Consider the following 27,307-nt stretch of genomic DNA (forward strand, 5'->3'; position numbering starts at 1 on the left):
TCATGTTTTACAAATAATAAATTTATTTCCAAATCCTGAATTATAACCAAATTACAATTCCCTTTAGGTCTTTTTTGCTGCTTTACACAAGGATTAAAAAAGACACAGCCACAACCAAGTCACACATACGCCAAGCGTCCTGGGTCAGTTTATTTGGATGCAATGGGTCCAGCCACCTCCCGGCAGCATCTCGGATGCTCTGCAGCCCGGCTCCTGCCATACCACACTCCTGCATGGAAGAACTCCACCTCCTCTGCCAGAGTCTAGTCCAGCAGGAACTGCCCTAGGGGGCCGTGATGTGCACAGATGAAAGTCCTCAGATGAAAGGGCTTTGTCCACAGCCTCAGGGCTCCCGCCAGAGGGCTCAGGACCCAATACCTGCTGCCATCCTCTCTGGGGACAGCCTCAGCTCACAGACCAAAGCGGGCTGGCGTGCGGCGAGGGGTCATAGGCTCCCCTTGCTCTTTCCGGCCTGGAGTGTAGATCTTCGTAGACCTGGAGACACAGCAGGAGGGATCAGGAAACACCGTGCCCTGACCCCCAGCAGGGAGGGCAGGAGGATGCAGAGCCCCAGGACTTACTGTTCCTAACCCGTGGTGGGAAGCTCTGGGGCCGAGGGATCTCCTCCCGGGCACATTCCCACTCCCCTGCCGCCCCCATGTTCGACTGGTGATGTAATCAAGGAAGCTCACTCATTCCGAAATGCTTTAGATCAGATTTTAACAACTCCTCCCACAGCCCCTAGGGGAGCTACAAAGGCAGCTTCCCTCCACCTCACTGCCACCACTCCAACTGCACAGCAGCCTGCCTTTGTCCCCAATGCCTGGGAGGCAACTCTAAACCCTTGGAATTTCCCAAGTGACTGGAGTGTCTGCTATTCATGGGGCCCCTCAGCCCTCTTCTGAGAGATTATGCTAATGAGGTGACTCTTGGTGAGCCCCTTGAGTTTATCCAACAAGATGACTCAAGGCGGGCTGGCCTCTCGGCATGGGGTAGCACGGGTGCTCTGAGCCACGTGCTATCAGCCTCGTGACAATGATTCAGTCATTCGTGCCTAAGTACCGGAACCGAACCCCGATGATAAGAACTCCGGACACTGAAGTTCAGGTGAGCTTCCTGGCTGGCGATAACCTGTCATACTGTCATGCATCAGTGTGCCATGTGGGGACATGTTCCTGAGGACAAACGAGGCTTCACATTTGAGACCCTCCCAGACCTTGCTCTATACATCTCTCCCTTTGGCTGCTTTAATTTGTACCTTTTTGGTATAATAAATCTATAATGGTAAGTACAGCACTCTCCGGAGTTCTGGAAGTCATTCTAGCAAATACTGAACCTGCAGGGGTCCACAGGGATCCCCAGATTTGTCGAGGGTTGGCTGGAAGTGAGGATGGTGTCCACACCTGCAGCTGGTATCTGAAGTGAGGGTGGTCTCACGGAGGACTGTGCCTGCGACCTGTCAAGTCTGGCCTAACTCCGGGGACCAGCACAGACACAGAAGCCCAAGGCGCACTTCTCCCCACTGCACTGTGGTTTCCAACCCTCTTGCTTGTGAGTAAAGCTGTGAGACCCACTCTGCTACTCCAGGCCACCTCAGGCCCTGAATCCCTGCCGATGACTGGGAGTTGCAGGCGTACAGTCGCCACTTTAAAACTGTTGGGAACTCCTCCCACCTGTCCATGTGACCACCCAATGCACAAGCAACTTCTGTCACCAGTTCGCCTTCACACATGTACCTTCCCATAAATCCTGACCCTGCATCAGGGCCTGGTCTCTGGCAGCCTCCTGGGATGGGTGCCATCCCAGCCAGAGTCCCAAGGCTGGAGCTCACCTGACACTGCCCAGGGGGCTGCGCTTCTCCTGCTCCTGCCGCCGTGCTCGCAGCTGTTCCTCGGCCAGCGCCATCTCCTCCTCCATGGCAGAGGCTTCCTCTTTGGCCCGACGACGGTTCTCCTATTGAAGAGGGACAGACCTGGCTGAGCCTACTGGGGACCACTAAGGAAGGAGGCTTCGTCAGCACCCAAATCTCTGCAACAAACCAGGCGCTGCATCCACCAGCCCAGCGCTCCACATGGCTGCCTGCCCCAGTACCAAAGCTACCTTCTCTTCTACAGCTGAGGCCTGCTTTTTTCATTGACTCAAGATTGACTCAAAACACGGAACAATCAGTCCTAACTCAGTCATCCCTCAGTCCAGGAAGTACTTACATTTCCTTCTTTTTTGAAAAATCAAGTTCACAACTATGCCAGGAAGTACAGAAAAACAGGGAAGATGTTACCTGCTGGCTGGAACTGACAGGCATAAGATGCAGGAGAGCCTGGTGTCGGGAGAATGATGCTACGAAAGGGGTAAGCCGAAGCCCAGCACCATTTTGCAACCCTAAATATGGATCTAGGTGATGGCTATCGACAGACACTAAAACCTCAAGGAGATGGAGGAGCAGTGGAAACCTATCAGGGAAGGGGCAGGCTGCCACCACTGTGGCCCCTCATCCATCCTCCCAACAGCAAAGGTGGGGCCACCAGACCTCACACACCTCCTGAAGGCATCCAAGAGGAGGTTCAGAGCGCCACAGGCAGGCATCCCTGCCACACACAGCTGAGCCAGGATGTAATAGAGTGACTGGACTCATCACCAGCTTACAGCAAGTGCACGAAACACAGGCACAGGTTGACACCACTGTGAGCAAGCGATGAGGCAAATATATCATACGGACTATCTGACAGGACAAACGACCTGGCGGCTCCAATACATCAATGTCATGGAAAAAGCGTGGGGTGGAGCCTGTTCTAGAATGAAACAGTTAACACACATAAGCAGTTGCAATGTCTGGATCCTAATTCAAGCCAATCGATCATAAGAAGTTATCTTTGAGACAAATGGAGAAATCCAAATGCAGACTGAAGACTTAGGTGACATTCAGTATTCATTTCTTTATGAGTGATAATGGCGCAGATGCTATATTTAAAATTTTAAGTCCTTTTAGTCAGAGACACATACTCAAGTATTTATGGATGAATAATATGATATATGAGATAAGCTTTAAAAAAATGGGTGTGTGTGGATGGGGGTAGGAATAGTGAAACTGAACGAATGTTGACAATTATAGAGGCACGGCACTGAATTCATGGTGGCCTGTTGTACTGTTTTTCCCACTTTTATGAATATTTGGACTTTTCAATAATGAGTTTTTTGGTTTTTGGAGTGGGTGGTGGGGAATCACAGACCAGCCTGCTAGATCGCAGCCTTTATGTCTGCAGAGAGAAGTAAGTGGGTTGGATGATCACAATTCTGCAACACCCAGTGGAAGGAACATTGACCCCACAAGCAAACAGCACCCTCGCAGAGCACAGAACCTCACCTGCCGTGACTTGCCCGCCTGTTTCACGCTGTAGAACATGGGGCCCAGCTCCGCCAGCCACTCCCCGTCCACAGCGGTCACGCACTGCATGTACTCCTGTGGGCAGAAGGGCAGGGAGGCAAGGGTCACAGGAGGGCCAATGTCCCTCCCAGAGTGGTTCCATAATTAGGAGCCACATGGGAAGGGGCCAATCCCTGACCCTGCAAGGCTGAAACAAGGAAGGGAAAAACCCCAGATACTGCCATCCAAACTCCTCCACACCTGAGAAAATGCCCCCTAGTGTCTAAGAGAAAATGCCCAACCTCTCTGAAAATCCTACTGATGACACCAAGAGGAGTTGCTCATCCCAAGCAGCAAGTGGGGAATGATCCTGCCCGCACAGCTGAGGTCACTGCAGTCTAGAGGTCAACCCTGTGCAGAGCCTCCCCAAGTCCCCAAATGAAAACTAAGCTCACACACCCTGCAAAGCAACGCATGTGGCCTTAAGGTTCCCAGGCTAAAAGCTCATGCCAGAAGGCAGTGAAGGGTTTCAAAGCCTGGCCAGACAGGGGCCCTGCGTTATGCAAGTGCCTCTGAAAAGACTCACCTTGGTGGTCATGACCAACTCGTGATACACTATGTAATCCGGGGTGTAGCCCATTCCAAAAAGGGAGCTGGTGGGGTGCAAGTGGCAGGGCATCCCTGTGCGGATGTTCACGTACTCCCCGATTCCCTAGGGAGGAGACACAACAGGTAGCCATGTCAGGAAAACACCACCCATTTGGGCAGCTACCCCATCCCTTAACACTGTCTTGACACGGCCTCTGGGGGAAGCCCAGCTCTGCAGAACCGCACCAGGAGAAAGGATGACTTTGCCCTCATACAGGTATCAGGCCAGGAGGGGCCCACTGGGCTCCTGGGCTCACCTTGAGCTTGGCTGCTTGGTGGAAATAGGCAGCACAGATGCACTTCCTGACGATGTCCCAGTCAGTGCCACACGAAGCCAGGCTCATCCGCTGCTGCACCATGATGTCTTTGAGTTGAGCTCGCACCTCCCGGACCTAGGGCAGGACACCGAGATGGCAGGAGGGACCTCCTTCCCTCATCCCAATATCCTGCTCATCCACCACCCCTACCTTCCGCATGGCCTTAGCATGGATGAAATGATCGTTACACCAGATGGTGGAGTAATTATTGTTCTTCCACTGCAGGTAGACATTCAGGTAGGTCAAATGATCACTCTCAGGGACAGCGAACTTCTCCCGGATTTGATCACTCTCCTCCTCTCGACCCTAGGAAGGGAAAAAGAACCTTCACTCTAAGTACAGGGGGGTCCAGGCCCACTGAGCACATCCCAGAGGTTCTAACACTACCAACTACCCACACATAGAACTTCAAACATGTCAACAGGTTGCCCTGACAATTTGAGAAAAACAATTTTTAAAAAGGTCTATTCTAAAACATGAGGGCGCAAGAGCAACCATACCAGAAGATAAAAAATGCTCTTGCAAATTTCCAAAGCATTTCCTGAGAACCACTGGCCCAGCCCTTCCTTTCCCCTACCCCAACCTGCTTAACCGAGAACAGCAAAATCATTCTTCAGAAACTTTGATTCCGCCCTCTGTTCCATTTCAGTTATACGGAGAGAAGCCATTCCCCTTTCCGACACTTGCTCGAGCCCTCTGGGGAGAGAGGAGAGCCAGCCGCTGCCCCACCTTGGGCCTGTAGAAGATGGCCGGGACGGAGAGCATGGAGACGATGAGCAAGATCTCGGAACTGCAGCCCATGTCACAGGACACGATGAGCATCTTGGACAGGGCAGGGTCCAGCGGGAACTCCACCATCAGCCGCCCGGTAGAGGTCAGACCACCTAGGAGAGATGAGCAAACCCAGATATTTGATGGGACAGTAGAGAGAAGAGGGAAGTCAAGCGCCAGCACCCATGAGGCTCCCGGGGCCACTTCACCTGTGTTGTCCAGGGCCCCGAGGATCCAGAGCTGATACATGGAGTTGAGCATGTTGTCCTCCGGGGGCGGGTCCATGAAGTGGAACTGCAGCAGGTCCTGCACCCCAAGGGACTTGAGCAGCAGCACCACGTTGGCCAGGTTGGTCCTCTGGATCTCGGGCACTGTGGTGGTCAGGAGCTCATTCTTGTAGGCGCTCTGGGTGTAGAGCCTGCCGGGGAGAAGACCCCATCTTCTCACCACAAGGAAACCCCACGGCAAGCCAGTACAGATGGAATCCCACAGGGAGGGAGGACATTCTCATTTCTTCTCCCCACCCCCTACCTCAGTGAATCACTGACTTCCACCCATTCAAAACTCCAGCCTGCCAATTCAGCCCTTCTGGGGCCTCTTACCTGTTTCATTTCTCCTTTTTTTTCAGACGAAGTCTGGCTCTATCGCCCAACCTCTGCCTCCCAGGTTCAGGCGATTCTCCTGCCTCTGCCTCCCGAGTAGCTGGGACTACAGGCACCCACCACCATGCCCAGTTGATTTTTGTATTTTTAGTAGAGATGGGGTTTCACCATATTGGCCAGGCTGGTCTTGAACTCCTGACCTTGTGATCTGCCCGCCTCGGCCTCCCAAAGTGCTAGGATTACAGGCATGAGCCACCGCGCCCAGCCATCTGTTTCATTTCTGGAACCAATGGACCTGGGACTAGAATCATGGCTGGGTTTTATTTTCTTTATATTTTTCTATAGTCACTAATGCTCTATAGTGAATACATTTTTTTTTTAATTGGAACAAAAAAGGGGCAGAGAGCCAGGCACAGTGGTTCATGCTTCTAATGCCAACACTTTGGGAGGCCAAGACAGGAGAATTGCTTTAAGCCAGAAGTTCACAATACCAGCCTGGGCAATATAGCAAGACCCCATCTCTACAAAATATGAAAAAAATTAGCCAGGTGTGGTGGTGCCTGCCTGCAATCTCAGCCACTTGGGAGGCTGAGGTGGGAGGCTCACTTGAGTGCAAGAGATCAAGGCTGCAGTGAGCCGTGATTGTACCACCACACTTCAGCCTGGGTGACAGAGCAAGACACTGTCTCTAATTGGAAAAAAAAAAAAAAAAGAAAGAAAACGGGGAAAGAGAACAATAGAAATAAAGAACCAACGGCATCATTTGTCCAGACCTACCCTCTGAAGGGAGGCAGGCTGTAATTACCTGCAAGTCTACCTACATCCATGTAAGTTGGCCTCAGACCTCAGAGCTCCCTGGAAAGCCACTCCTTCCTTCCTCAGTAGCATAGGATGAAAAGACTAACAAGCGGCAGCCCTGCCAGCAGCTTCCAGCCTTGGGGACCAACTCTAGGGCCAGCATCCTGCCCGCCCCCGCCCAGGTTCCATGCTCAGCAACCCCGGCGCTGCCCCGGAAAGCAGGCTAGCACAGGGCTCCTACCTGAAACACTGACCTGGGCCCGTCCTGCCGGCTCGCCCTGACCGCTGGTTGGCATTGGCCTGGCTAATGGGATAGATCTGCAGAGCATCCATGCCAATCCTGGGGTTGAAGACCTAGGAGGGGATGGCAAAGAGCTGACAAAGGACAGAGTGAAGGGAAAGTGGAGGTAGGCCTGAGACAAAGGCAAGCCCTGGTTGCTACACATGGCAGAGGAAGAGCTAGGAGCCTCTAGAAATGTTCTCATGAACACCTGAAGAAGTCTTCCCCACAAACACCAGCTCTGTGAGCTCTACTGTTAAATTATCTACCTCATCGAGGTAGACGAGTTAAATGAACCAAGCACAGTGAGTCAATGTGAGCCTCCTACCACCACCACCACTTCCACGCGCTCCCCGCATCCCAGGGCCAGAGCAAGGCCCTGGCTTCCCATCCCGCAGCTCAGTTAGCTTCTGGTGAAGACCCAGGCCCTGCCTCCCATGTCTTCTCTTACCTTTAATTTGCAATAACCAGAATCGATAACAAACATGATGCCATCAACAGTCAGAGACGTCTCGGCAATGTTGGTGGCAACAATGCACTTCCGAACGCCATCTGGAGCCTAGAGCAGGACATACAGGGAGGGAAAAATGAGTCCCTTGAGACAGGAAAGGCTCCACGAGGGGGAAAAGCCCACCTCCTAGCCCACCCCTTGCCAGGACAGTCACATCCCCTCTCGCTTCCTTTAGAGAACTCCAGAAGCCATTCCTGGACATTCCTGCTGTCACACCTTCTGGAAGATTTTGGCCTGGAGGTCAGAAGGCAGCTGAGAGTAGATGGGCAGCACGGCCAGGGCAGGTGCATTCTCCAGTTCCTCCAGATGCTCCACAATTTGGTCTGAGGTCACCTGAGAGCCCAGGGAGAAGCTGTGAGACACTGGAACCCTAACCTTTCATATGCAGGACACACCCACTCATCACAGTCGTGACCAAGGCACGCACCTCAATGTCCTCCTGGCCAGGCATGAAGATAAGGATGTCCCCAGGGGCCCCCGACAGGTGTACCTGCAAGGACTGCTTCACTGCAGCCTCCACGTAATCCTCCTGTGGGGTCTGCAACAGCAGTGGGGACACAGTCAGAGGGAGGTACTAGAAGCGCAGGCCAGGCATCCCTTGGGAGCCCTGTGGCCCAGGCACTGCTCTGGGCTGCAGCCATGGACTTCAAGGCTCACCTCCAAATGGGCCTGACTGCGAGGCCTCCACAAGAAGGCACAGTGCCTCCCTGGGCCCTGTACTTCAGCCCCAAAGAAACAATGAAACGAAACCTCACCCAGAGCAGTCCTTGGTCCCCCTGAGCCCCAGAGCTGCAGGCTGCCCCATTTGCCCCATGGTCCCCAAGAAATCTTCTCCAACCCAGTCCCCTACCCCTCTAGCCGGCTTCTCATCAAAGAGTGCATGGCACGGAAGGGTCAGTTCGTAACATGGTGGCTTCAATACCTTGCTGAAGAGAATGTCAACAGGGAAGGTACGGCCAGGGATGTGGAAGATGGGGACATTCCCAAAAAAGGCAGCAAACTTCTCTGCATCCATCGTGGCTGATGTGACGATGAGCTTCAGGTCTGAGCGCCGAGCCACCACCTGAGAGAAGAGGCGGCTGAGAGGCCTCCATGGTGGGGACCCTTGGCTCCTGCCCCAGTCCCATTAGCACCACCCCCGAGGAAACAGAAGCCAAAGCTGACGAACAGGCCTATTCGATTCTTACCAATCCTGAAGACTGAAGCAATGGAGCCACTGCCCAGAAAACCCCCGAGTCACCCTCAGCAGGGCAAGAACAGCATAAACTACAACCCGAAAGTGAACTCTGCAACCAGAGGCCTCAGGAAACTCTGGCCTGCCGGAGAACCCCTCAGCCCACCTGGAGCACCCCACTAGCTACTGGTGGTGCACTGGTCAACACCCCATGTGCAGAGAGACCAAACCACATAGCCCTCACCTCCCGGAGCAGCCCGAAGAGCACGTCAGTATTGAGGGAGCGCTCGTGGGCCTCGTCCATGATGATGGCGCTGTAGTGATCCAGGTCGGCTTCCCGGAGGGACTCTCGGAGCAGGATCCCGTCAGTCATGTATTTGATCAAGGTGTTCTCTGAAGTGCAGTCTTCAAAGCGGATGGCATAGCCCACCTGGAGGTCAGAGAGATGGCTCAGACGCCCTGGCCACTGGCTCACCACCAGCACACCCCGTACTGGGGTCCGGGTCTTAGCAGATCACACCCTTTGGCACAAATGGGTGGAGGCTACCAGGGAATAACAACATGACTCAGCCCCCACGCCCACTCACCTCCTCACCAAGGTTTCCCCCCATCTCTTCACTGACTCTCTTGGCCACTGACATGGCAGCTACACGCCGGGGCTGGGTACACCCAATCATCCCGTAGTCCGTGTAACCATCTTCATGCAGGTACTGTGTCAGCTGAGTGGTCTTACCACTCCCTGTCTCCCCAACCACGATCACGATGCTGTTGTCTCTACAAGGACAAGGAGGCAAAGGACTTATCAGCCAAAGTGGAAGGCCAACGCCCAGCCTTCGAGAAGCCTCCGCTACCTCCTATCCCCGTGACTAGCTATCCAGGGAGCATGCCAGTTTAGAAGGGAGAATTTCACTGGGAAAACAGCCTCTTACTGGGATACCACCGGAAACGTCTGGAATATAGTGAGGTTTAAACAGGTGAGCTAAAACAAAATGGTGCCATCCCGTTACTTTGTGCAGTGTACCCCAGGCATGAGGTCAGAGGAAAAAATTATTTCCCTTCTCCATTGGGTGCAATGCACAAAAGAAAAAGAGCTCCTGGGTAAACATGGGAGACCAAGGGCACCCCTGATTTGACACTAGATTCTTGGGCCCCGGGTGAAGTTACCTGATAATAGTGAGCAGCTCCTGCTGCACTGCAAAGATGGGCAGGTACTGCCTCTGCTCCAGGATGGACTTCTTCTTTGCAAATTCACTGCTGGCTTCGCTCTTTTTCTTCATGTGATCTGCAAACTTCTGCTCTGTCCTAGGAACACACAGCAGCCTAAAGACCCTGTATGGTGTCCCATGCTGTCCTTCCTGATTGGGTTACTGCCCTTCTTCCTACGCTCAGGAATGAGGACTTCGGCAAGAGTCTGAGACACCAAAGCAGCCAGGGAATCTGAGACAGTTCTCATCGGCCTCAGGACTGAAGCTGCTATGTGAGAATCCATCATCCACAACACACTCAACACCACAGGGTCCAACAGAGCTGAACACGGATCGGAGGAGTTACAGATTACCACGCTCGCAAACCCTCTAACCAAAACAGAGTGAGCAGAAGAGGAGTGGAGATCAATCCCCAGGTCACAAACTTTTAGAAAATACCCTCAGGCAATTTCAGCACAGCACCTAAAGGGCTAAAATAGCCACACAGGCCTTGGGAGGAGGTAAGGGTGCAGAGCACACGACATGGGTCAAACTTCCTCCCTCCTCTTGGCAGGACAGCAGGAAAGCATAGTCTGTACGGCTTTGTTTTCAAACAATTGTGAAAACAGCCCCACTCAACAGTAACCCGCAACCTCTACCGAAAGCTCTCAACGTCTGATGTGTGAACACACCCAAGACGCAGAGCACTGTCACTTTCTCAAAGCTGCCTGGCAAAAAGACACCAGTTCGGTGCTCCAAACTGTCCACAGACTCCTCCCCAACCCCTTCCCCAGAGACTTCCTGTCTGATCTGCCGCCCCATGCTCTGTTGAGCTTCCTATTTCTAATTTCACCCAGTCCCTCCTGGTCACCCAATAACTAATACCTAAGGAATTAAGTTAACTAGAGATGAATAAAAGCTGATCAATAGTATCAACTTCTCATCTGGATATTTCACACAGGAGTAGAGACAATTATTAACTCAGATGACTGCTCAGTAGAACATGATGGCATTCGAAGGATGAGGATCTTGAGGGGCAGATGAGTCCAGCCACCTACCTGCCCAACGCAGGAATCCCAACTCAGCATCTGCTTAGATGCCTCTATGAACAGAGAAGTCACTGGCCAATAAGATAACCCTTTCTATTTTGGAACCTCTTTTAAAAGCAGTTCTTATAGTGAACTGAAATCTAAGGGACTAAAACCCAGCGGCCCACAATGAACTCCTGGGAGGCATTTCAGCAGAGTGGCTCTGATATGGGACGGCCTGGGTCTGATCATGACTCCCTCACTGATGAGCTGGGCGACCTCAGACAAGTTACTTAACCTCCCTGGGCCTCCTTTCTCTCACAACACCAGTACCAGAGGAAGCAGTGGGGCAGCAGGAATCACATCTAGGAAAAGTGGAAGACAGTGAAGAGACCAGGATGGAGGGACCGGAGAGAGTGGAAGATGCAGACAGGCATCCTAAGAGTCTCCCACTCAGGAGCCACAAAGTCAATGAGTTCTGCCGCGACTGCTTGCACGGGACCCCCATCTTTGGAACAAGGCTGCTCCGCTGCTGGCACAGGCTGCCCACCTGTAGTCCACCTTCCCGTCCTCCGTCACAGCTTTATCTGGTTCTTCCTCCTTCTTGACACCCATTATATCTCCCAGTTTGGTCCCAGCCAGTTCCCAGTGTTTGTGCTGAGCCTGAAAAGGAAAAAGGTCAGTCTGTTCCATCCTGCCACATGACTGTGGGCAATGGAAAATCAATCCCAGGGGACAGCAGGCTTCACCCTGCAGGTGGTAAACTCCTCCAGGGCGCTGGTGGCACTAACTACGCATTCCGAGCCTCAAGCCTCCAGCTCTCCCAACACCAGGCCCCGCAGCTGTCATGACTAAGGACTTGATAGAGGGGACTCCTACCTTCTATCTGTGGGCCTAATAAGACTTTTGAAAAGAAGAAAAAAGAAAAAAATACACATAGACTTCCCAGCCCCGGTGACAAGAAACCAACCTTCTTGCGCTCCTTCTGCTCCCTGTGCTTCCGCACTGTTTGGCTGCCTTTCCGAGCAATGATGGCCAGGTCAGAAGTGGCGTCCTTCACTGGAATCACCGGCTCCGGCTGCAGCGGTGGGTAGAAAGAGCAATGCCCATTAAAATCAGCAGGAGTCCTGCCTGTGAAAGGGACTGCCATACTCTCATGGTACAGGGACTATTTTTCCCCTTCTCTTTTTCCTGTCTCCACATCAGGCCTTTTTTTTTTTCATTTTGAGACAGAGTCTCGCTGTCACCCAGGCTGGAGTGCAGTGGTGTGATCTCTGCTCACTGCAGCTTCTGCCTCCCAGGTTCAAGCAATTCTCCGGCCTCAGCCTCCCAAGTAGCTGAAACTACAGGTGCCTGCCACCACGCCCAGCTAATTTTGTACTTTTGAGACGGGTTTCACTATATTGCCCAGGCTGGTCTTGAACTCCTGGTCACCAATGATCCACCCACCTCAGCCTCCCAAAGTGCGAGGATGACAGGCATGAGTCACTGCACCTGGCCCACATCAGGTCTCTCTGAGCTATCTTGTCCCTGGCCACAGAGGAGCCTCACCTGCTTGGTGAAGACAATGCGCCCATCCAGAAAGGGAGGCACCAGATTGTGCACCATCAGATGCACCTTGGCTGCATTGTCCTCTTCAAAATCCTCGTCCACCTCCAGCCGATGGACCACCCCACTGGTGAGCATGCGGTTTGTCTCCCAGCGCTCGTTATCCTGTGAGGACACAATGGGAGCCATACTCAAATTTCCACCCCAAAGGTCGTCCTGAAAGGTTACGAGGTGTCCACATATCAAGTCCTGACAGAAGGCCACTGGTGGCTGCAAAGATGTCACAGGCCTCTACCCACAGCTCCAAAGACAGAAGAGGAACTGATCCCAAATCACCTGCAGGACTTTGTTCTAAGAAGCAGCACCTTTCATCTAAATCAGAACCTCTAGATGGACATATGAATGGTAAGCACCCCTAGCCCACATCAGAGACACAAAGAACACAGACCACAGAGGCAGGTCCCAATGCACCTGCTCCCATCAACAGTACCTTCCCTCAAGGAAGTACTGCAAAAGAGAGAAGTATGAGCCAGGGCTTCCCTTAAGCTACTAAAAGGCTCATCACCCATTTCTCTTCCACCTCCAGAGGATCTGGTCCTCTCGGCAATCAGGGCACAAGCTGTGCTGCCCTCACTTGGGCATAACCTGCTGCTTCCCCACGTGCTCTACCGCCAGCTCTGAATCTGCTCCAACTTCTGCAGGCTGCCTCACCTCATTGATCTGTCTCCGCTGAGCTGAAATGCGCTTCTGCTTCTGTTTATGCAGGTGCTGCTCCCGCCTCCTCACATAGTCCTCAGAGGAGTAGGCCAGTGGGTTGTGGAACTCATCATAGCCCTCGTCCATCATGTACCAATCCCGATCGGCTTGCTGCAGGGCAGGAGGTGAAGCAAGGGAGTGAGGGACAGATCAAGTTTATGCACGAGACATGGCCAACAGAGGAGGGGACGTGTGGTAGGAAGTCACTACTACAGTGGAGCTACCCTTGTGAGGGGTGTTGGAGAGGCCACCCTGCAGCCACGTGCTGTCTGGAGGAGAACCACAGTGGGAGACTACACAGGACTGGAGGGCAGCCCATCACAACAGCACTTCTTAGAGTTACCACATGGTGGCACCAACACATAACAGAAAAGTTAGGTCAGCCTACTGCAGTGAGTGACAGGGTTCACCCTGCCGCCTATGCCTCTGCAAAGAGACTCCAGGGCATCGGGGCTGAACAGGGCTCAGGTGCACCCTCATCAAAGCCCAGTCCTGCTAGAGGGTCACCCATTTACAGACGGCCACCAGCCTTGATCAGCCCCTCAGAGATATAAAGTTTTACCCTCTGGTCATCCTCCCACTGCTGCCGTTCCTCCTCCGTGTCAAATGAAATTCCTTCTTCGCCTTCCTCGCGTCTTCCTGGAGGAGCACAGGGAGCAGGTCAGTCCACGCCCTGGCCTATCCCCAGCGGCCCCGGACAGATCTGCAGGGCCACGCAGCTCCAGAAGGGCAGCCCCTGCTCATCCTCGCTAGGGCGAGCAAGCCTGCTCTTCTGCCTCCTGCCCCCCAGGCCTCACCTCGACCCCTGGACAGACGTGGGGTGGACCCCAAGTGTCTTCTGTCATCGGCCCACTCATTGTATTTGTAGGAGGGCGTTGGCAGAGGCGTGTCATCCGAGTACTTGCCCCTCACAGACCTGGGAACAGCAGCACCAGCATCACAAAACTGTCACTGAGCTAAGCCACGTCCTACTGGCCGCCATCTGCTCTCCCTGCCGAGGCTCCTTACCGCCACCCAGCGAAACTGGGCTGCTCTGCCCGGAACATCACCTGTCTCGATCTCGAGTGGACAGCCGATGGCTCCGCTCAGAATCCCGATAGGAAGGCGTCGGGGAGGGCGATTCCCACTGGGAGCGCCTTGAGGAGCCATAGCCACTGTCCTCTTCCTCCCAGGTAGACCTCGAAGGGGTGGCTGCATCTGGGGCCACAGAAGACACATCCACAGGAAACATCTCACTTAACCATGACATGGCTCTAGAACCAGTTGCCAAAAGTAAATTCCCCAAATTTACTTCTTTTACTATTTCTAAACCTTGCATGTATCTATAATGGGTAAGATCGGTTTTGACAGTTTTTTAAGATATCTCAATTTTTAGTGGTCCAGGATATATTTTTCTTTTTGTTTTTTTTGTTTTTTTGTTTTTTTTGAGAGGAAGTCTCGCTCTGTCACCCACGCTGGAGTACAGTGGTGTGATCTTGGTTCACTGCAACGTCAGCCTCCCGGTTCAAGTGATTCTCCTGCCTGAGCCTCCCAAATAGCTGGGATTATAGGTGCCCGCCACCACCCCAGGCTAATTTTTGTACTTTTACTAGGAACGGAGTTTCACCATGTTGGCCAGGCTGGTCTCGAACTCCTGACCTCAAGTGATCTGCCTGCCTCGGCCTCCCAAAGTGCTGGGATTATAGGTATGAGCCGCTGCACCTGGCCAATGGTCCAGTTTTCATTCTGTGTTTATGACAACATTTTAAGGGACATTTACTTTATCTCTACAAACACACCCCTCTGGGATATAAATAGTTCTTTTTAATAAACCCTTCTACCTCCAACTCCCTATTCTTTCCTGCCATTTGGAAAACTGGCCATTCAGCAAACCAGCCTCTCACCTTACAGGAACCATATCCACCCCAAGTGCAGAGCCGTGCCCACCTGACTCAGAACCAACTATCCCCAGATGTTCATGGTGGAATGGGGAATTCTGACTCAATGCCTCAGCAATCTCCCTGAAGACAAGAGTCACTCACTCTGCCTTTTATACACTGGAATCCTCACAAGCCACCAAAACAGTGAGTCTACCTTTAGGTCGATGTCGTGGGCTCTCAGGCTCATTTCTTCTGCTGCTACGCTCTGACCCTCCATCTCGCTCCGATCTGCTGCTGTGCCTACTTCTATCCCGGTCATCTATGAAGAGTCACACAAAGCTTAAAAACATGCACCCCATCCTAAGGTACACCCATCTTCACCCTAGAGAAAGGACATAGGCTGCCCACTCACTCACAGGTGCAACCTGCACTGCTCGAATGTGATCCGTAGACTCCTGAAACTCACCTATGCCCATTCTCCCAAGGGGGAAAAATAGTTACTGCCTAGAAAGTTTCAAACCCACAGTAACAGTTATTTTCTAGCAAAAATTCAAAAAATAATAGTACAAGTTTACAGTAAATCTTTTTTTTTAATAGTTATAATTCTATCAGCTATAAAACTTAATACTGAGCAAACACAGCATTGGATTTTTTTTGTCTAGCTTTGTTCCATAGCACTGTCCTTTCTCTATCACCAATACTATTAGAAACGCTGGTCTCTTGTACATATTTACCCATTATCTCCTTTATCGTAATAAAACAAAGACCACACACTCAAGGAGAGCACCTATGTTACAGGCAACAGTTCTTTTCTTCAACTACTATTCCCAATCCCAACAGGGTCAAAACCACTCAGGCGGATATCACGCAAACAGGACTCCCTAACTAATGGGTGTTGCAAAGACTCCTGCAACAAGAAAAAGGCTGACACATTTATTCAAATGCTAATGGACAACAGGAAATGTGCTGGACAGTTTACCTCTGTCCCTCTTGCGGTCATAGTCTCGATCCCGCGATTTCTCCTTCTTCCAATCCTTTTCTTCTTTGGATGAGGCATAGACACCATGTTCGCGCCGCTCCCGCTCTCTCTGCCGACTGCGTTCCCAAAACTCTTCACTCACACCACCTGGATGGGATGGAGTTTCTACCCGGGCAGATCGATAATGTCTGAAACAGGGAGAGCAACTGGTAAGGGCCCCTCTATAGGAGAAAAACTCTGCCCTAAAACCTTTGGCTGTCCAAACAAGTGATCTTTCCTTTTCCACTTTCTCTCCCTGGGACAGCAGGCTCATATATGGCAACAACCCAAGGCATTTCTAACCTCTACCATCTAGTCTTTAGTCACCTTTGTTTTTCCCCACAAACTCCTACCTACCTTCAATATTACAGAATCAAAATAAAATCATAAAGCTCTAAATCTCCAACAGGAAAACTGAGAGATAAACATGAGATGTTATTTTCCAGCCTCCATTTGCTTCCCTATGGGCTAACCCCTCCTAAGGCCTTTACCTGTCTTTCCGGATATTTCGGCCAGCCTGGTCACCGCCCTCTTCCTCGGCATCCTTCTGGTCATCCTTGCTCTCTTCCCAGTCCTTGTAGGAAGAGATTTTGGACTTCTTCTTGTCCTCCCCATCATCCTTCTCTTCTCGCTCCCTCCGTTTCAGGGAAGCCAGCAAGTCCAGTCCCAGTAATGAAGGGCGGGGAGCAGGGGCCTTGAAGACATGCTGCTCGCTGGCCGCACTTTTGGTCTTGCAAATAAGACCGCCAACCTGAGAGTCCAGATCAGTGCCTTCCAATCGATGGATGGAGGCATCCTCACTGGTGTCCCCCATCATAGGATCTGGAATTTCTCTGGAAGGAAGGCAAACCATTTGGTACTGGAAAAGGCTCAGCTCTACCATATCCCAGAATAAATGCAGTTATGGTTATATTTAGGTGATTAACCTTTCCCATCTCCCCCTAAGACCAGGACTACTTTTGCTGCCTCTCTCCAAGACCTTTCCATCAAGTCACTGACAATCTCCAAAGATCCTCCTATTCTAACCCCCAGCAAACACCAAAATAGGTACACACACACCCCATATATTCCTCCCCACCCCCCACAAGGATCCAAGAGGCAATAAAAGGCCTCACTAAGGGATACTTTCTAGAGCCTGATGTCATCTGTAACAGGGGTATAGGGAAAATACCACTAAATTTGAGTCAGAAACCTCAATTAGAAACCAGGCTCTTGATACTTTCTACCTGTATGATGGTAAGTAAATAACTTAATCTTTGTTTAACCATAATTTCATATCTATTAAATGGAAATAATTTTTACTTTATCTAATTCATGAAGCTATTGTGAGAATCAAACAAAAAGTGTATGTGAAACCATAAAGAGTAGCTCTTTATGTAACCATAAGAGTTAACATAAATGTAACTGCTACATTATATTATTTGCTATCCTCCTATATACTGTTGGTCCCTCACCCATTCTTTACATGAGTTCTACCTCCTCCTCTCTTTAAACAACAGGTACAGCAGCACGGAGATGGGGCAGAAGGCTACCATCCATGTTCTCCATACTTTAGTGGCTTTTCTTAGCCTAGCTGCGTTTTACAGAAAACAATTTACTCACAGCAGCCAAAATCAGTTTTATAACAATCCAGGTTTACCAAAAATATTTATGAGAAATACTAGGTTAGGAAAAGGTGTTACTGAGAAGTATTTAAGTGGCTACAAGACTTCTGTTCCTACAAGTTGGAACAAGCTTCTCTTTACCTCTCACTACACATCTGCCACTCATGAACATATACCAGTTCTGGGTGCTTGGATAATTCTTCTCATTCCAACAAGTTAGCAAAGCAAAGGAGGTGCCACCAGAATCCAGAATTTTTTACCAAACTCTAATTAAATGCACAGCTCTATAGAGTACTGTCAAACAGACTGGACACATAATATTAATGCAGAAACAAGAGTTACATTTTGAAAATGCCATCAGGCAGAACAGAAAAAAGAAAGCTGCATATTGGTGACATCTGTACGTATGCGAGGAAATCCACACAAGAAAATAAAGATATACAGGCTCTGCTCAATAGTTGTCTAAACTAGGAAATGTACCCTGGACTGCCATTCTACACAGGTGAGAGAACACTGGATGTGTCGTTGACTGCTGTAGCTCAATGTCTAGCAAAATAAGCGTTTGATAAACTTAAAAATGAATTAATTTAAACTTATTAAAGGAGAACAGAAACCCAAACATTTCTGGAGACAGCAAAGGAAGATTCCAGCAACACAGGACAAGGAGGCAGCCAGACAGGACTTAACTAGCTGCTGAGAAGAACAAATAAGAGCTAAAGAGCAAGATTCTTGAGAAGAATTAATGGCAAAGAAACTACAAGGGGTACGAGAAAGCCAGGGAAGAAAGAACCTAGATTCACGCATTCAACAATTATTCACTGAGGGCGTCCCTGAGCCAATTGCTGTTCTCGGAGACAGCAACAGAGAAGAGAACAAGACAAAAATCCCCGCCCACCTGAAGCTGACATTCTAGTAGAAGAGATCGCCCACCAGATTGCCTGGTATAAACAACACTGTGAGAGAGCAGAGGAAGACACAAGGAGTCCTACTCGGGCTCGGAGACAGTCTGGGGCGGGTTACAGCGGAGGCCTAGGAGAGGGAGCAAGGCCACTCCAGGCAGCATTCCTGGATCTCGGCGAGGCCGCTCCAGGCAGCAGGATTTGACCAGAGCAAGGAGGAAGGCCAAGGCGGGCAGGACGGGTGCAGCATCCCTGAGGTGAGTAAGGCAAGTTGGGTGACAGGGACGACAGAGGAACTCCCCAAACTGGGGCCCGGACCTAGGCAGGGAACCAATATCCGCCGCCTGGAGCCGCCATGATTATAGAAGAGCAGGCCAGGAAGGAAGAAGGGACTCTCACCTCACCAAGCGCGACTCTTGGGACCCTTCTGTCCCGGATTCTGGGGCGCCGGCCCTGCCACCCCTCGCTTAGACAGGCTCAAGGAGCCAAAATCCACACCTTGAAAGCGGCCATTATTGTCCCTTAATACCTTGCGCGGTCCCCTCTATCCGCCCAAAGCTACCATAGAGAGCAGTCTGGAACACGCCGATTCCTGGATCCAAGTGTGGAACGGAACGCCAACAGGCGCTCAAGGCCTCCTCTGGGGCTCTGATCAGAGACACTTCCGAGTCTCCTTGTGACCAATCACAATCTAAAAGACGACATCCCGCCTCTAGTCTGGGGGCAGGAAAAGGAGGGGAAAAAAGGTCGACCATCTTTAACACTGGCGGAGGTGACGCCTAGCTTCCGGTCAGAGCCGAGTAAGGTGGGCGGTGACTAGAAGCTCTTCTGTTTATTGGGCTGTTGAGCTGGGGCCGACAGACGACCGGGAGTTTCTTTTCTGTGCTTGTGCGTTTTCTATTCGGCTTCCTTCCCGTTAGCGGGGCCACAAGGGTTGCTAGGCAACAGGTCCTGGGTGACTTGGCCTTAGGGTTCTGCCCGGCTTGGGGCTGATGAAAGGAGCCGTCCGCGCCCGGGCTCTTCCGAGAAGGGGTTGCCGACAGTCACAAAGTGGAAGGGAGGGAGGCGGCGTGGACGAGTAAGGTAAGTGCTACGGTCCCTAGCGCGTGTGGGCCAGGAGCAGCGTAACACAGGTGACTTTAAATACACACATCGGATATTTTGGAAAATGAGAGATGCGCGCCCCGCTGTAAATAAAAATCACCCGTGCCTTCATACGCAGAGGTGACCAATGATGGTGTTTGGGGATATTTATTTCCAGTTGTTTTTGTGGAATACACTGTAATAATGTTTTGTACAAAAGTGAGTTCAAAGTTTTTTTCTTTTTTTGGTGTTTCTGCAGTTGTGGCGCGCGGCTCAGATTCCAGCTACTCGGGAGGCTGAGGCGAGAGGATTGCTTGAGCCTGGGAAGTTGAGACCAACTTGGGCAACATAGCGAGACACCTTCTCAGGAAAAGAGAGGGAGAGAGGAAAGCAGTGGAGTTATTGGTCAAAGAGTATGTTCCCTTTCTTTCCAGAAAGATTTTGTGCCTGCATTCCTGTAGGGACTCCCTGTGTCTGCCCCTACATTCATACTCTTGCCATTATTGTGTGCCACTGTCTTGTTTAATTTTCGCCAATTCAGTGACTTTGTAAACATATCTTTTAATTTACTAGTAAAGCTTAACTTTTCAAATGTATTTACTGTCCATTTGTACCTCTTCTTTTGGACTAGAAAGTTGGTGGCCTGTATTCTAGTCCTTGTCGTTGTAACAGGAAGTGCAACTGTAAGCAAGCTAGTTTGTAAAATGACGGAGTTGGATTAAGCCCCTTGTACCTCAGCATTTTATTATTTGTTTATGGAATTGTAGTTTTCACACACACTCTTAACTGATCTGTTTGCCATGTAATGAGGTGCACCTAGAATCTTTAAGCCAGGTTTTGTAATAATATAATGTACACAATAAACGACTGTTTAAAATGTGTAACAACACATGCAAGAAATAATATGCTGCCATGACAAAGAATATGGATGTTTTCTATATAGAGGTATGGGGCAATTTTCATAGGTTAGGTTTGAAATAATGAAAAGTGCAGAAGAGTAGATAAAGTGTGTGCGCTGAACATCTGCCATTGGTCCCTCCACAGCCATTCTTCATCCTCCTCTAGACTGCTCTGGGATGGGGAGGTTTGCCTGCCTCAACAGGCCCCTGCCCTCTGGTTCCAGTTGAAGTCAGCCAGTGGTTTCACGAGCAGAGGTCGGAGGGAGGGAGGAGAGTGGCCGCAACACTTAACAGCAGGCCACCCTCCTATACACTGTCCTCTCCACTCACCTCTTTTTGCCACACAATTCTTATAACTGCTTCCTCCCATGGCTCCTTCCTCCCATGGCCTAAGGATGGGTATAGCATCCCGGTGTTACTAGCCCCAAAGTAGTACACTTTACCCTGTTGTTTTTCTACAACTGCCTTAATTAAACTGCTTTCAAATTACCAAAGTTCAGAGTGTCATCGCTTTCTTGCTGAAACATTGATAGACTAGGCTATCTTTGGGGGGGAGAGAGAGGGAGAGAAAAAATGTAGGAACACATATTTGTATTTTTTTGTGAATGCATAACAAAACTCTGAAAAATACATGAGAAACTAATGAAAGCACTTATCTGGCCCGGGGGAGGGAGCAATGAAAACAGGGCACAAGGAGCAGGGACAAGGAGAGGGAAACTCCACAATATTACCTTTCTATGATGTTTCTTTTATACCATGTGAATGCATTAGCTACTCTGTGGATTAGTTTTTTTTAATGAGGGCTCACACACTTAATCTAAACTATCTTTAAACTTTGCACCTTTATTTCAGGAGTGACAGGATTCACATTTGGGTTATCTCAGGATGAGCTTCCTGCTGCCCAAGCTGACTAGCAAAAAGGAAGTAGACCAGGCGATAAAAAGTACTGCTGAGAAGGTGTTGGTGCTCAGGTTTGGAAGAGATGAAGATCCTGTCTGTCTGCAGCTAGATGATATTGTAAGTGACTGTCTAAGTGGTTTTTATTAATAATCTATATTCTTACTTCAGCATCTGAATAGTACATGAGAGGGAGTAGTCAGGGTTGGGTATATGGCTGCTCATTTAGTTCACTAAGAGCTGATTGTGTGCCTGTTCTGAGCCAAACCCCCAAATCTGTGTGTGCTGAATCTGTCTTGGATGTCCTTACCCACTAGAAGCTGTCAATGCTGTTTCACCAACAAGGCAATGGAAGAGCAAAAAACTATTAACAAGCATCTGTGAACACTATCTTTTCAGTGCTTACAATAGTAAGATAATAGTAGCCCCATTTGCCAGTGGGAGAGAAAATGCCAGAGAGGTCAAGTAACTTCCCACAGGCACAGATCCACTATATTGCAGAGCTGAGATTTGAACTCAGTTTTCTGTAGCTGCAAATAATCTTGTCTCGTGTGCTGCCTCCAGTATGTGCCTGATGCAGAGAGACCTAACCCAAAACTAAGACCTCTTAACACCATTTCTACTGCTGCCATCCTGTGTAAGAGCTGAGCGTACAAATCCACATTTCCGTGGTTACAATGAGGGTGTGATGTGTTAGCCCTGGGGAAAAAAGGACCAGAGGATTCTACCCTCAGCCGTAGGGAGGAGGAAATACCACAGAAGTCGGTAATGTAGACACTGAAGCCACACTGCCAAAGTTCAATCCCTGCCCTACTCCTTAGGAGCTGTATGACCTGGGGCAAATTACCTCCCTGTGCCTCAGTTTCCCTATCTATAAATTGAGGACTCTAGTAGCATATACCTTTTAAGAATGTTGTAAGGATTAAATGGGTTAACAAATGTTAAGCACTTAGGACAGTTACCACATAGTAATGTCATATAAGTGTCTGTTACTAATAATTGTGATTTTCATTTCTGGGAGGATTGGGAGGAAGGAGACATTAGGGAATTTCAGTATCCATATTACATATTTCTAAGTTGTGTTGTTTTAAATGAGCATGGGTTACTTTTATAAAAACATTCAAAGAAGGAAATTAAAGGAAGAAATAGATTCACAGTTTTCCCCAAGGATTTCTACGCTTAGTTCTTACACAGGATGGCAGCAGTAGAAATGGCCAGAAGAGGTCTTAGTTCTGGGTTAGGTCTCTTTCTGCAATGAATAAACAAGAATACTCCCATGCTGTCACCCTCCTAACCTCATGCAGTTTCCCAAGGTTCCTTCCTCACCCCGTCTGCAGGGAATGAGACTCTGGAGGATGGGGTTACCTTGTGTCTAATGTGGGAGCCACAAGGGCTGCATTGTTGGCCCAGGAGTTTTTTTCAAACAAAATACTCTGTTGTAGTAACAAGTTTCACAGAAGAAACATTAGCTGCCTCTCATATTGTAACTTTCGTCTCTCTCATTTGCAGCTTTCTAAGACCTATTCTGACTTAAGTAAAATGGCTGCTATATACCTGGTAGATGTAGACCAAACTCCAGTTTATACACAGTATTTTGACATCAGTTATATTCCGTCTACTGTCTTTTTCTTCAATGGGCAGCATATGAAAGTGGATTATGGGTAAGTGCAGTTGATCTGAAGTTATTGCAACCTTGTAAGTTTCCTTTGGTAAGCAGTTTCAGTGGCTTGCCTATTTGCATGTGATGTTGACTCTGTGAGTCTTGTATCAGCACTGTTTCCTCAACTGATGCACTCTCTAATTTTTTATGCAAAGCCTTGCTACAAAATGACAGTGTTTCAGGTATGATTGTCAAATTTTATTTATTTTTTTAATTAAAAATATGGTGCATACACATGGTTTGTCAAATTTTAATTTCCAACTTAAGTATGAAGAAATAGTACAGTTTGCGAAGCATTACCATCCATAAGTCTATAAAATATAAAATAGCTATGTTAACTAAATCAAGAACTCTTAAAATTTTCCCAGAAATTTCATTTGAAACAAAATACGTAATTGTTCTTAAACTTTTGGACTGGTTGGCCGGGCGCGGTGGCTCAAGCCTGTAATCCCAGCACTTTGGGAGGCCGAGACGGATGGATCACGAGGTCAGGAGATCGAGACCATCCTGGCGAACACGGTGAAACCCCATCTCTACTAAAAAATACAAAAAACTAGCCGGGTGAGGTGGCGGGCGCCTGTAGTCCCAGCTACTCGGGAGGCTGAGGCAGGAGAATGGTGTGAACCCGGGAGGCGGAGCTTGCAGTGAGCTGAGATCCGGCCACTGCACTCCAGCCTGGGCAACAGAGCAAGACTCCATCTCAAAAAAAAAAAAAAAAACACTTTTGGACTGGTGAGTGGCATTTATAAAAGAAGCATTCCTTCCAGCAAACTAAGATGTGCTTCTCTCTTGCAAAGTTTCCTGCTTTTCGCCATTCAGAGAATTTTAAGTCATTCTTCAGCAAAGCCTGTCAAGAATAAGTAACATGAAGTCTTATTTAATGCCTTCCACTCCATCCAGTTACCATCTCAATACTTAATATTGATGATTGGATGCATCCATGATTCTGACCATTTCTACTGTGGTTGAGGTGTCCACTTATCTAGATCTGTGTACCCTTTTTGTCTTTATTTGAAACTGTGTGGAATATCTGTTTTAAAGTGCTTTAGGCTGGGCACAGTGGTTCACGCCTGTAATCCCAGCACTTTGGGAGGCTGAGGCAGGCGGATCATTTGAGGTCAGGAGTTCAAAACCAACCTGGCCAACATGGTGAAACCCCATCTCTACTAAAAATACAAAAATTAGCCGGGTGTGGCCAAGCGTGATTGGGCACGGTGGCTTACACGTGTAATCCCAGTACTTTGGGAGACCGAGGCAGGCGGATCACGAGGTCAGGAGATCGAGACCATCCTGGCTAACACAGTGAAACCCTGTCTCTACTAAATATACAAAAAATTTAGCTGGGTGTGGTGGCAGGTGCCTGTAGTTCCAGCTACTCTGGAGATTGAGGCAGGAGAATGGCGTGAACCCAGGAGGTGGAGCTTGCAGTGAGCCAAGATTGCACCACTGCACTGCAGCCTGGGCAACAGAGTGAGACTCCGTCTCAAAAGAAGAAAAAAAGTTAGCCAGGCATGATAGTGGGCGCCTGTAATCCCACCTACTCAGGAGGCTGAGGCAGGAGATTCTCTTGAGCCTGGGAGGTGGAAATTGCAGTGAGCAGAGATCACACCACTACACTCCAGCCTGGTGACAGCAAGACTCCATCTCAAAACAACAACAATAACAACAACAAAAAACACAAAATATTTTAAAGCTGTTTATTCTACTGGAACACAGTTGATGTAAGTATTAACTTGGGACAACATTTTATGGGGGCCAGTTCAACATTATGTATCAAATACTTTAAAGTGTTTACACTTTTTAACCCAGTAATTACACTTCCAGGACTTTAATATGATGTTGTAGATGCAGATTTAACAACTGAAAGAAATACATGTTAGCTAGAAAAAAACATATTACTGAATAATTTGTATGACATAATTTCCAGTGTTGGGAAAAAAGTATGTATCTGCATACACACACACACACACACACACACAATTGGAAGGATATACACTGAAAAGTGACCTCTGGCCTCATCGGTGATTTTGTTTCTTTCTTTAAAATTTTTATAGTAACGTACCTGATGTTTGAGATACTTTTCTTAAAAAAATAATTTTTTAATACCTAGTACTCAAAAGTATAAGCGACTAGAACTTAAAGGCCGTGAGTATTGAATGGGCTTTGCACGGTGCCCAGGCAAAAACAACAGCAAACACAGAAACAGTGTACATTCCAACACTTGGTGATATGAGAAGTGATAAAAATAGATTTTGTGATTACGATAGATTTGAAGCTGAAGCTTTTCACGTGACAGAGCTTCCATGCTAGTGACCCACAGCATTGGGTTTAGTCATTTACTAAATGGAAAAAAATGATTGAAAAAAATGTTGGGCTTTATATCTGAAGTCTCATTGACAAGAAGAAAATAACAAAGCTGTTGTTCATTTTGTTTATCCTGAAAGTCTTCCACAAGTGATTATTCAAAGTTCTTAGAGCAGTTGTTTCTCTTCTATGGTGTCTAGATCTCCAGATCACACTAAGTTTGTGGGAAGCTTCAAAACCAAACAAGACTTCATAGATTTGATTGAAGTAATCTATCGAGGAGCAATGAGGGGGAAGCTTATTGTCCAAAGTCCTATTGATCCCAAGAATATTCCCAAATATGACCTTCTCTATCAAGACATTTAGTACATTAACTGCTGTCAAAGATGAAGAAAAAGGCACATCTTGACAAGTACCTGAATCCAGGTGTGCTGTTTCTGAAGTCCTTTGGAAACGTGTCCCAGACGAGAAGAGGTTATACTTGCATGTAGAAAACCTGGCCCCTGAGGAGAAGACCCCGCTGGTTCTCTGATGACCTGGGATGCCTGTCTACTCCCTGCAAGCCTAGAGCAGCCAAGTCATTGGTGTTCATTTTCCCCACGGTGATTTTTGTAACTTCTCTTTCTAATGTTTTTCTTTATTCCTTTAATACAGAGTCCTCCAAAACATTGGCTAGTACAATTTGATTTAATCATGTTCATTTGATACACAAGTGAACTGGAAAGTCACTTCCCATAGAAGCAAAAGTACTTATTTTCTACCCTAGCTGGCTGCATGCCTGCACACACACATGCACACACTCTCACACTCTCACACACACACACCCCTTTGCCCATTTCTCCGCTCATACATCCCTCATGCTTTCCCATCTCCAGTCTGTATTACTGTAGTTTCTCTTCAAATAAATAATTGAGCAGACAAGTTTGTTTTATTTTGGAGCCTTTTGGGTCTGACTTTTAAACATTGTCCTGGTTGGCTCTTTTTTTTTTTTTGAGATGCAGTTGCCCAGGCTGGAGTGCAGTGGTGCGATCTTGGCTCACTGCAAGCTCTGCCTCCTGGGTTCACACCATTCTCCTGCCTCAGCCTCCCGAGTAGCTGGGAATACAGGCACCTGCCACCGCGCCTGGCTAATTTTTTGTATATTTAGTAGAAATGGGGTTTCACTGTGTTAGCCAGGATGGTCATGATCTCCTGACCTCGTGATCTGCCCGCCTTAGCCTCCCAAGTGCTGGGATTACAGGCGTGAGCCACTGTGCCTGGCCCATTTAATTATTTTTTATATTATAAAATTGAATATGAAAAGTGAGAATTTGAACCTTCACTCTCCACCACTCTATTCAGGTAAAACAATGCATGAGCCACCCTTAGCAGGAGCAGGTTTTTCCCAGAAGCTGCTGCCTCTTCCTGAGGCAGAAAATTGTATTACTAAAGCTCAAAACTAAAAGAGATGTCAGCATTGTTAGAAAGAAATGTCACCCTTAATGAGATTTGCCTGTTTTAATAACTTTGTGAGGAATTCTTACTCTTCCGGGGCGCCTGGTGCAACCGTGGGCAAATTACTGTCCCTCTTTATGGTTATTGAAACATTTATTAGAAGGAGAGGGCAGGCGCAGAGCTGGAGAACCATGGTCGAGGCAGCTTGTGATCTGCCTAGCAGCCGCTGACCTCCTCGCCAGCAGAAGCCCAGTCCTGTTCAGAGCAGCACTGTCACTGCAAGTCCATCCCCCTTTGCCAGGGGTTCCATTCCACCCCTTTTCTGCAGGGAGAGGTGCCATGAGGCTTGCTTCTGGCTTATACAGGACAGAGGGAAGGCTGCTGGGCACTGCTTGTGTTCCTGCTGATAAAAGGAGGGAGTCACTCCAGGAATAAGACAAAACGAGAGGAGGAGGCCGTCACCTCTGTCCTCTTCCATCGTACACTTCCTGCCTCTGGTTTAAGCATGATGCATGGAGCTACAACAGCCATCTTAGGCCCATGAGGTAAAACATTGACATGCTAAGAAGAACAAAAAGAGCCCGATCCCTGATGTTATTGAACTCCTGCGTGAACTCAGCCTGCCTCCCTCAGATTTCTGTGAAAGAATAAAATTTCTTTTTGCCTAAGTCA

At 48.9% G+C, this 27,307-nt stretch overlaps 2 protein-coding genes across 7 annotated transcripts; one reads left to right on the top strand and one right to left on the bottom strand.

Annotated features, from left to right (window-relative positions):
* DHX38 (DEAH-box helicase 38) lies at positions 1-19,183 on the bottom strand. 2 transcript variants are annotated; one of them, XM_025370953.1, is made up of 28 exons: positions 18,758-19,183; positions 16,347-16,688; positions 15,817-16,004; positions 15,052-15,156; positions 14,028-14,175; positions 13,776-13,894; positions 13,541-13,617; positions 12,934-13,089; positions 12,226-12,387; positions 11,645-11,752; positions 11,225-11,337; positions 9,627-9,764; positions 9,050-9,236; positions 8,707-8,892; positions 8,211-8,351; positions 7,716-7,826; positions 7,505-7,621; positions 7,229-7,336; positions 6,739-6,851; positions 5,307-5,515; positions 5,056-5,210; positions 4,477-4,632; positions 4,267-4,401; positions 3,948-4,073; positions 3,362-3,457; positions 1,832-1,953; positions 379-495; positions 1-283 (listed from the first exon to the last, which is right to left on the bottom strand). In XM_025370953.1, the coding sequence occupies exons 2-27, from the start codon at positions 16,670-16,672 to the stop codon at positions 411-413; spliced, it is 3,687 nt and encodes a 1,228-aa protein (XP_025226738.1). In that variant the 5' UTR covers positions 16,673-16,688; positions 18,758-19,183; the 3' UTR covers positions 1-283; positions 379-410. The 2 variants fall into 2 exon arrangements, with proteins under 2 accessions (XP_025226738.1, XP_025226737.1); XM_025370952.1 differs by having other exon boundaries at positions 1-495.
* TXNL4B (thioredoxin like 4B) lies at positions 18,426-27,307 on the top strand. Of its 5 annotated transcripts, none has more exons than XM_025370963.1 (4): positions 18,426-18,615; positions 21,193-21,357; positions 22,747-22,898; positions 25,402-27,303. In XM_025370963.1, exons 2-4 carry the CDS (start codon positions 21,226-21,228, stop codon positions 25,565-25,567), a joined length of 450 nt encoding a protein of 149 aa, XP_025226748.1. In that variant the 5' UTR covers positions 18,426-18,615; positions 21,193-21,225; the 3' UTR covers positions 25,568-27,303. The 5 variants fall into 5 exon arrangements, with proteins under 5 accessions (XP_025226748.1, XP_025226749.1, XP_025226750.1 ...); XM_025370964.1 differs by lacking the exon at positions 18,426-18,615 and adding an exon at positions 18,944-19,163; XM_025370965.1 differs by lacking the exon at positions 18,426-18,615 and adding an exon at positions 19,157-19,441 and having other exon boundaries at positions 27,001-27,307.

This window comes from Theropithecus gelada, chromosome 20 (genome assembly GCF_003255815.1).
Source record: "Theropithecus gelada isolate Dixy chromosome 20, Tgel_1.0, whole genome shotgun sequence".
Lineage (NCBI taxonomy): Eukaryota > Metazoa > Chordata > Mammalia > Primates > Cercopithecidae > Theropithecus > Theropithecus gelada.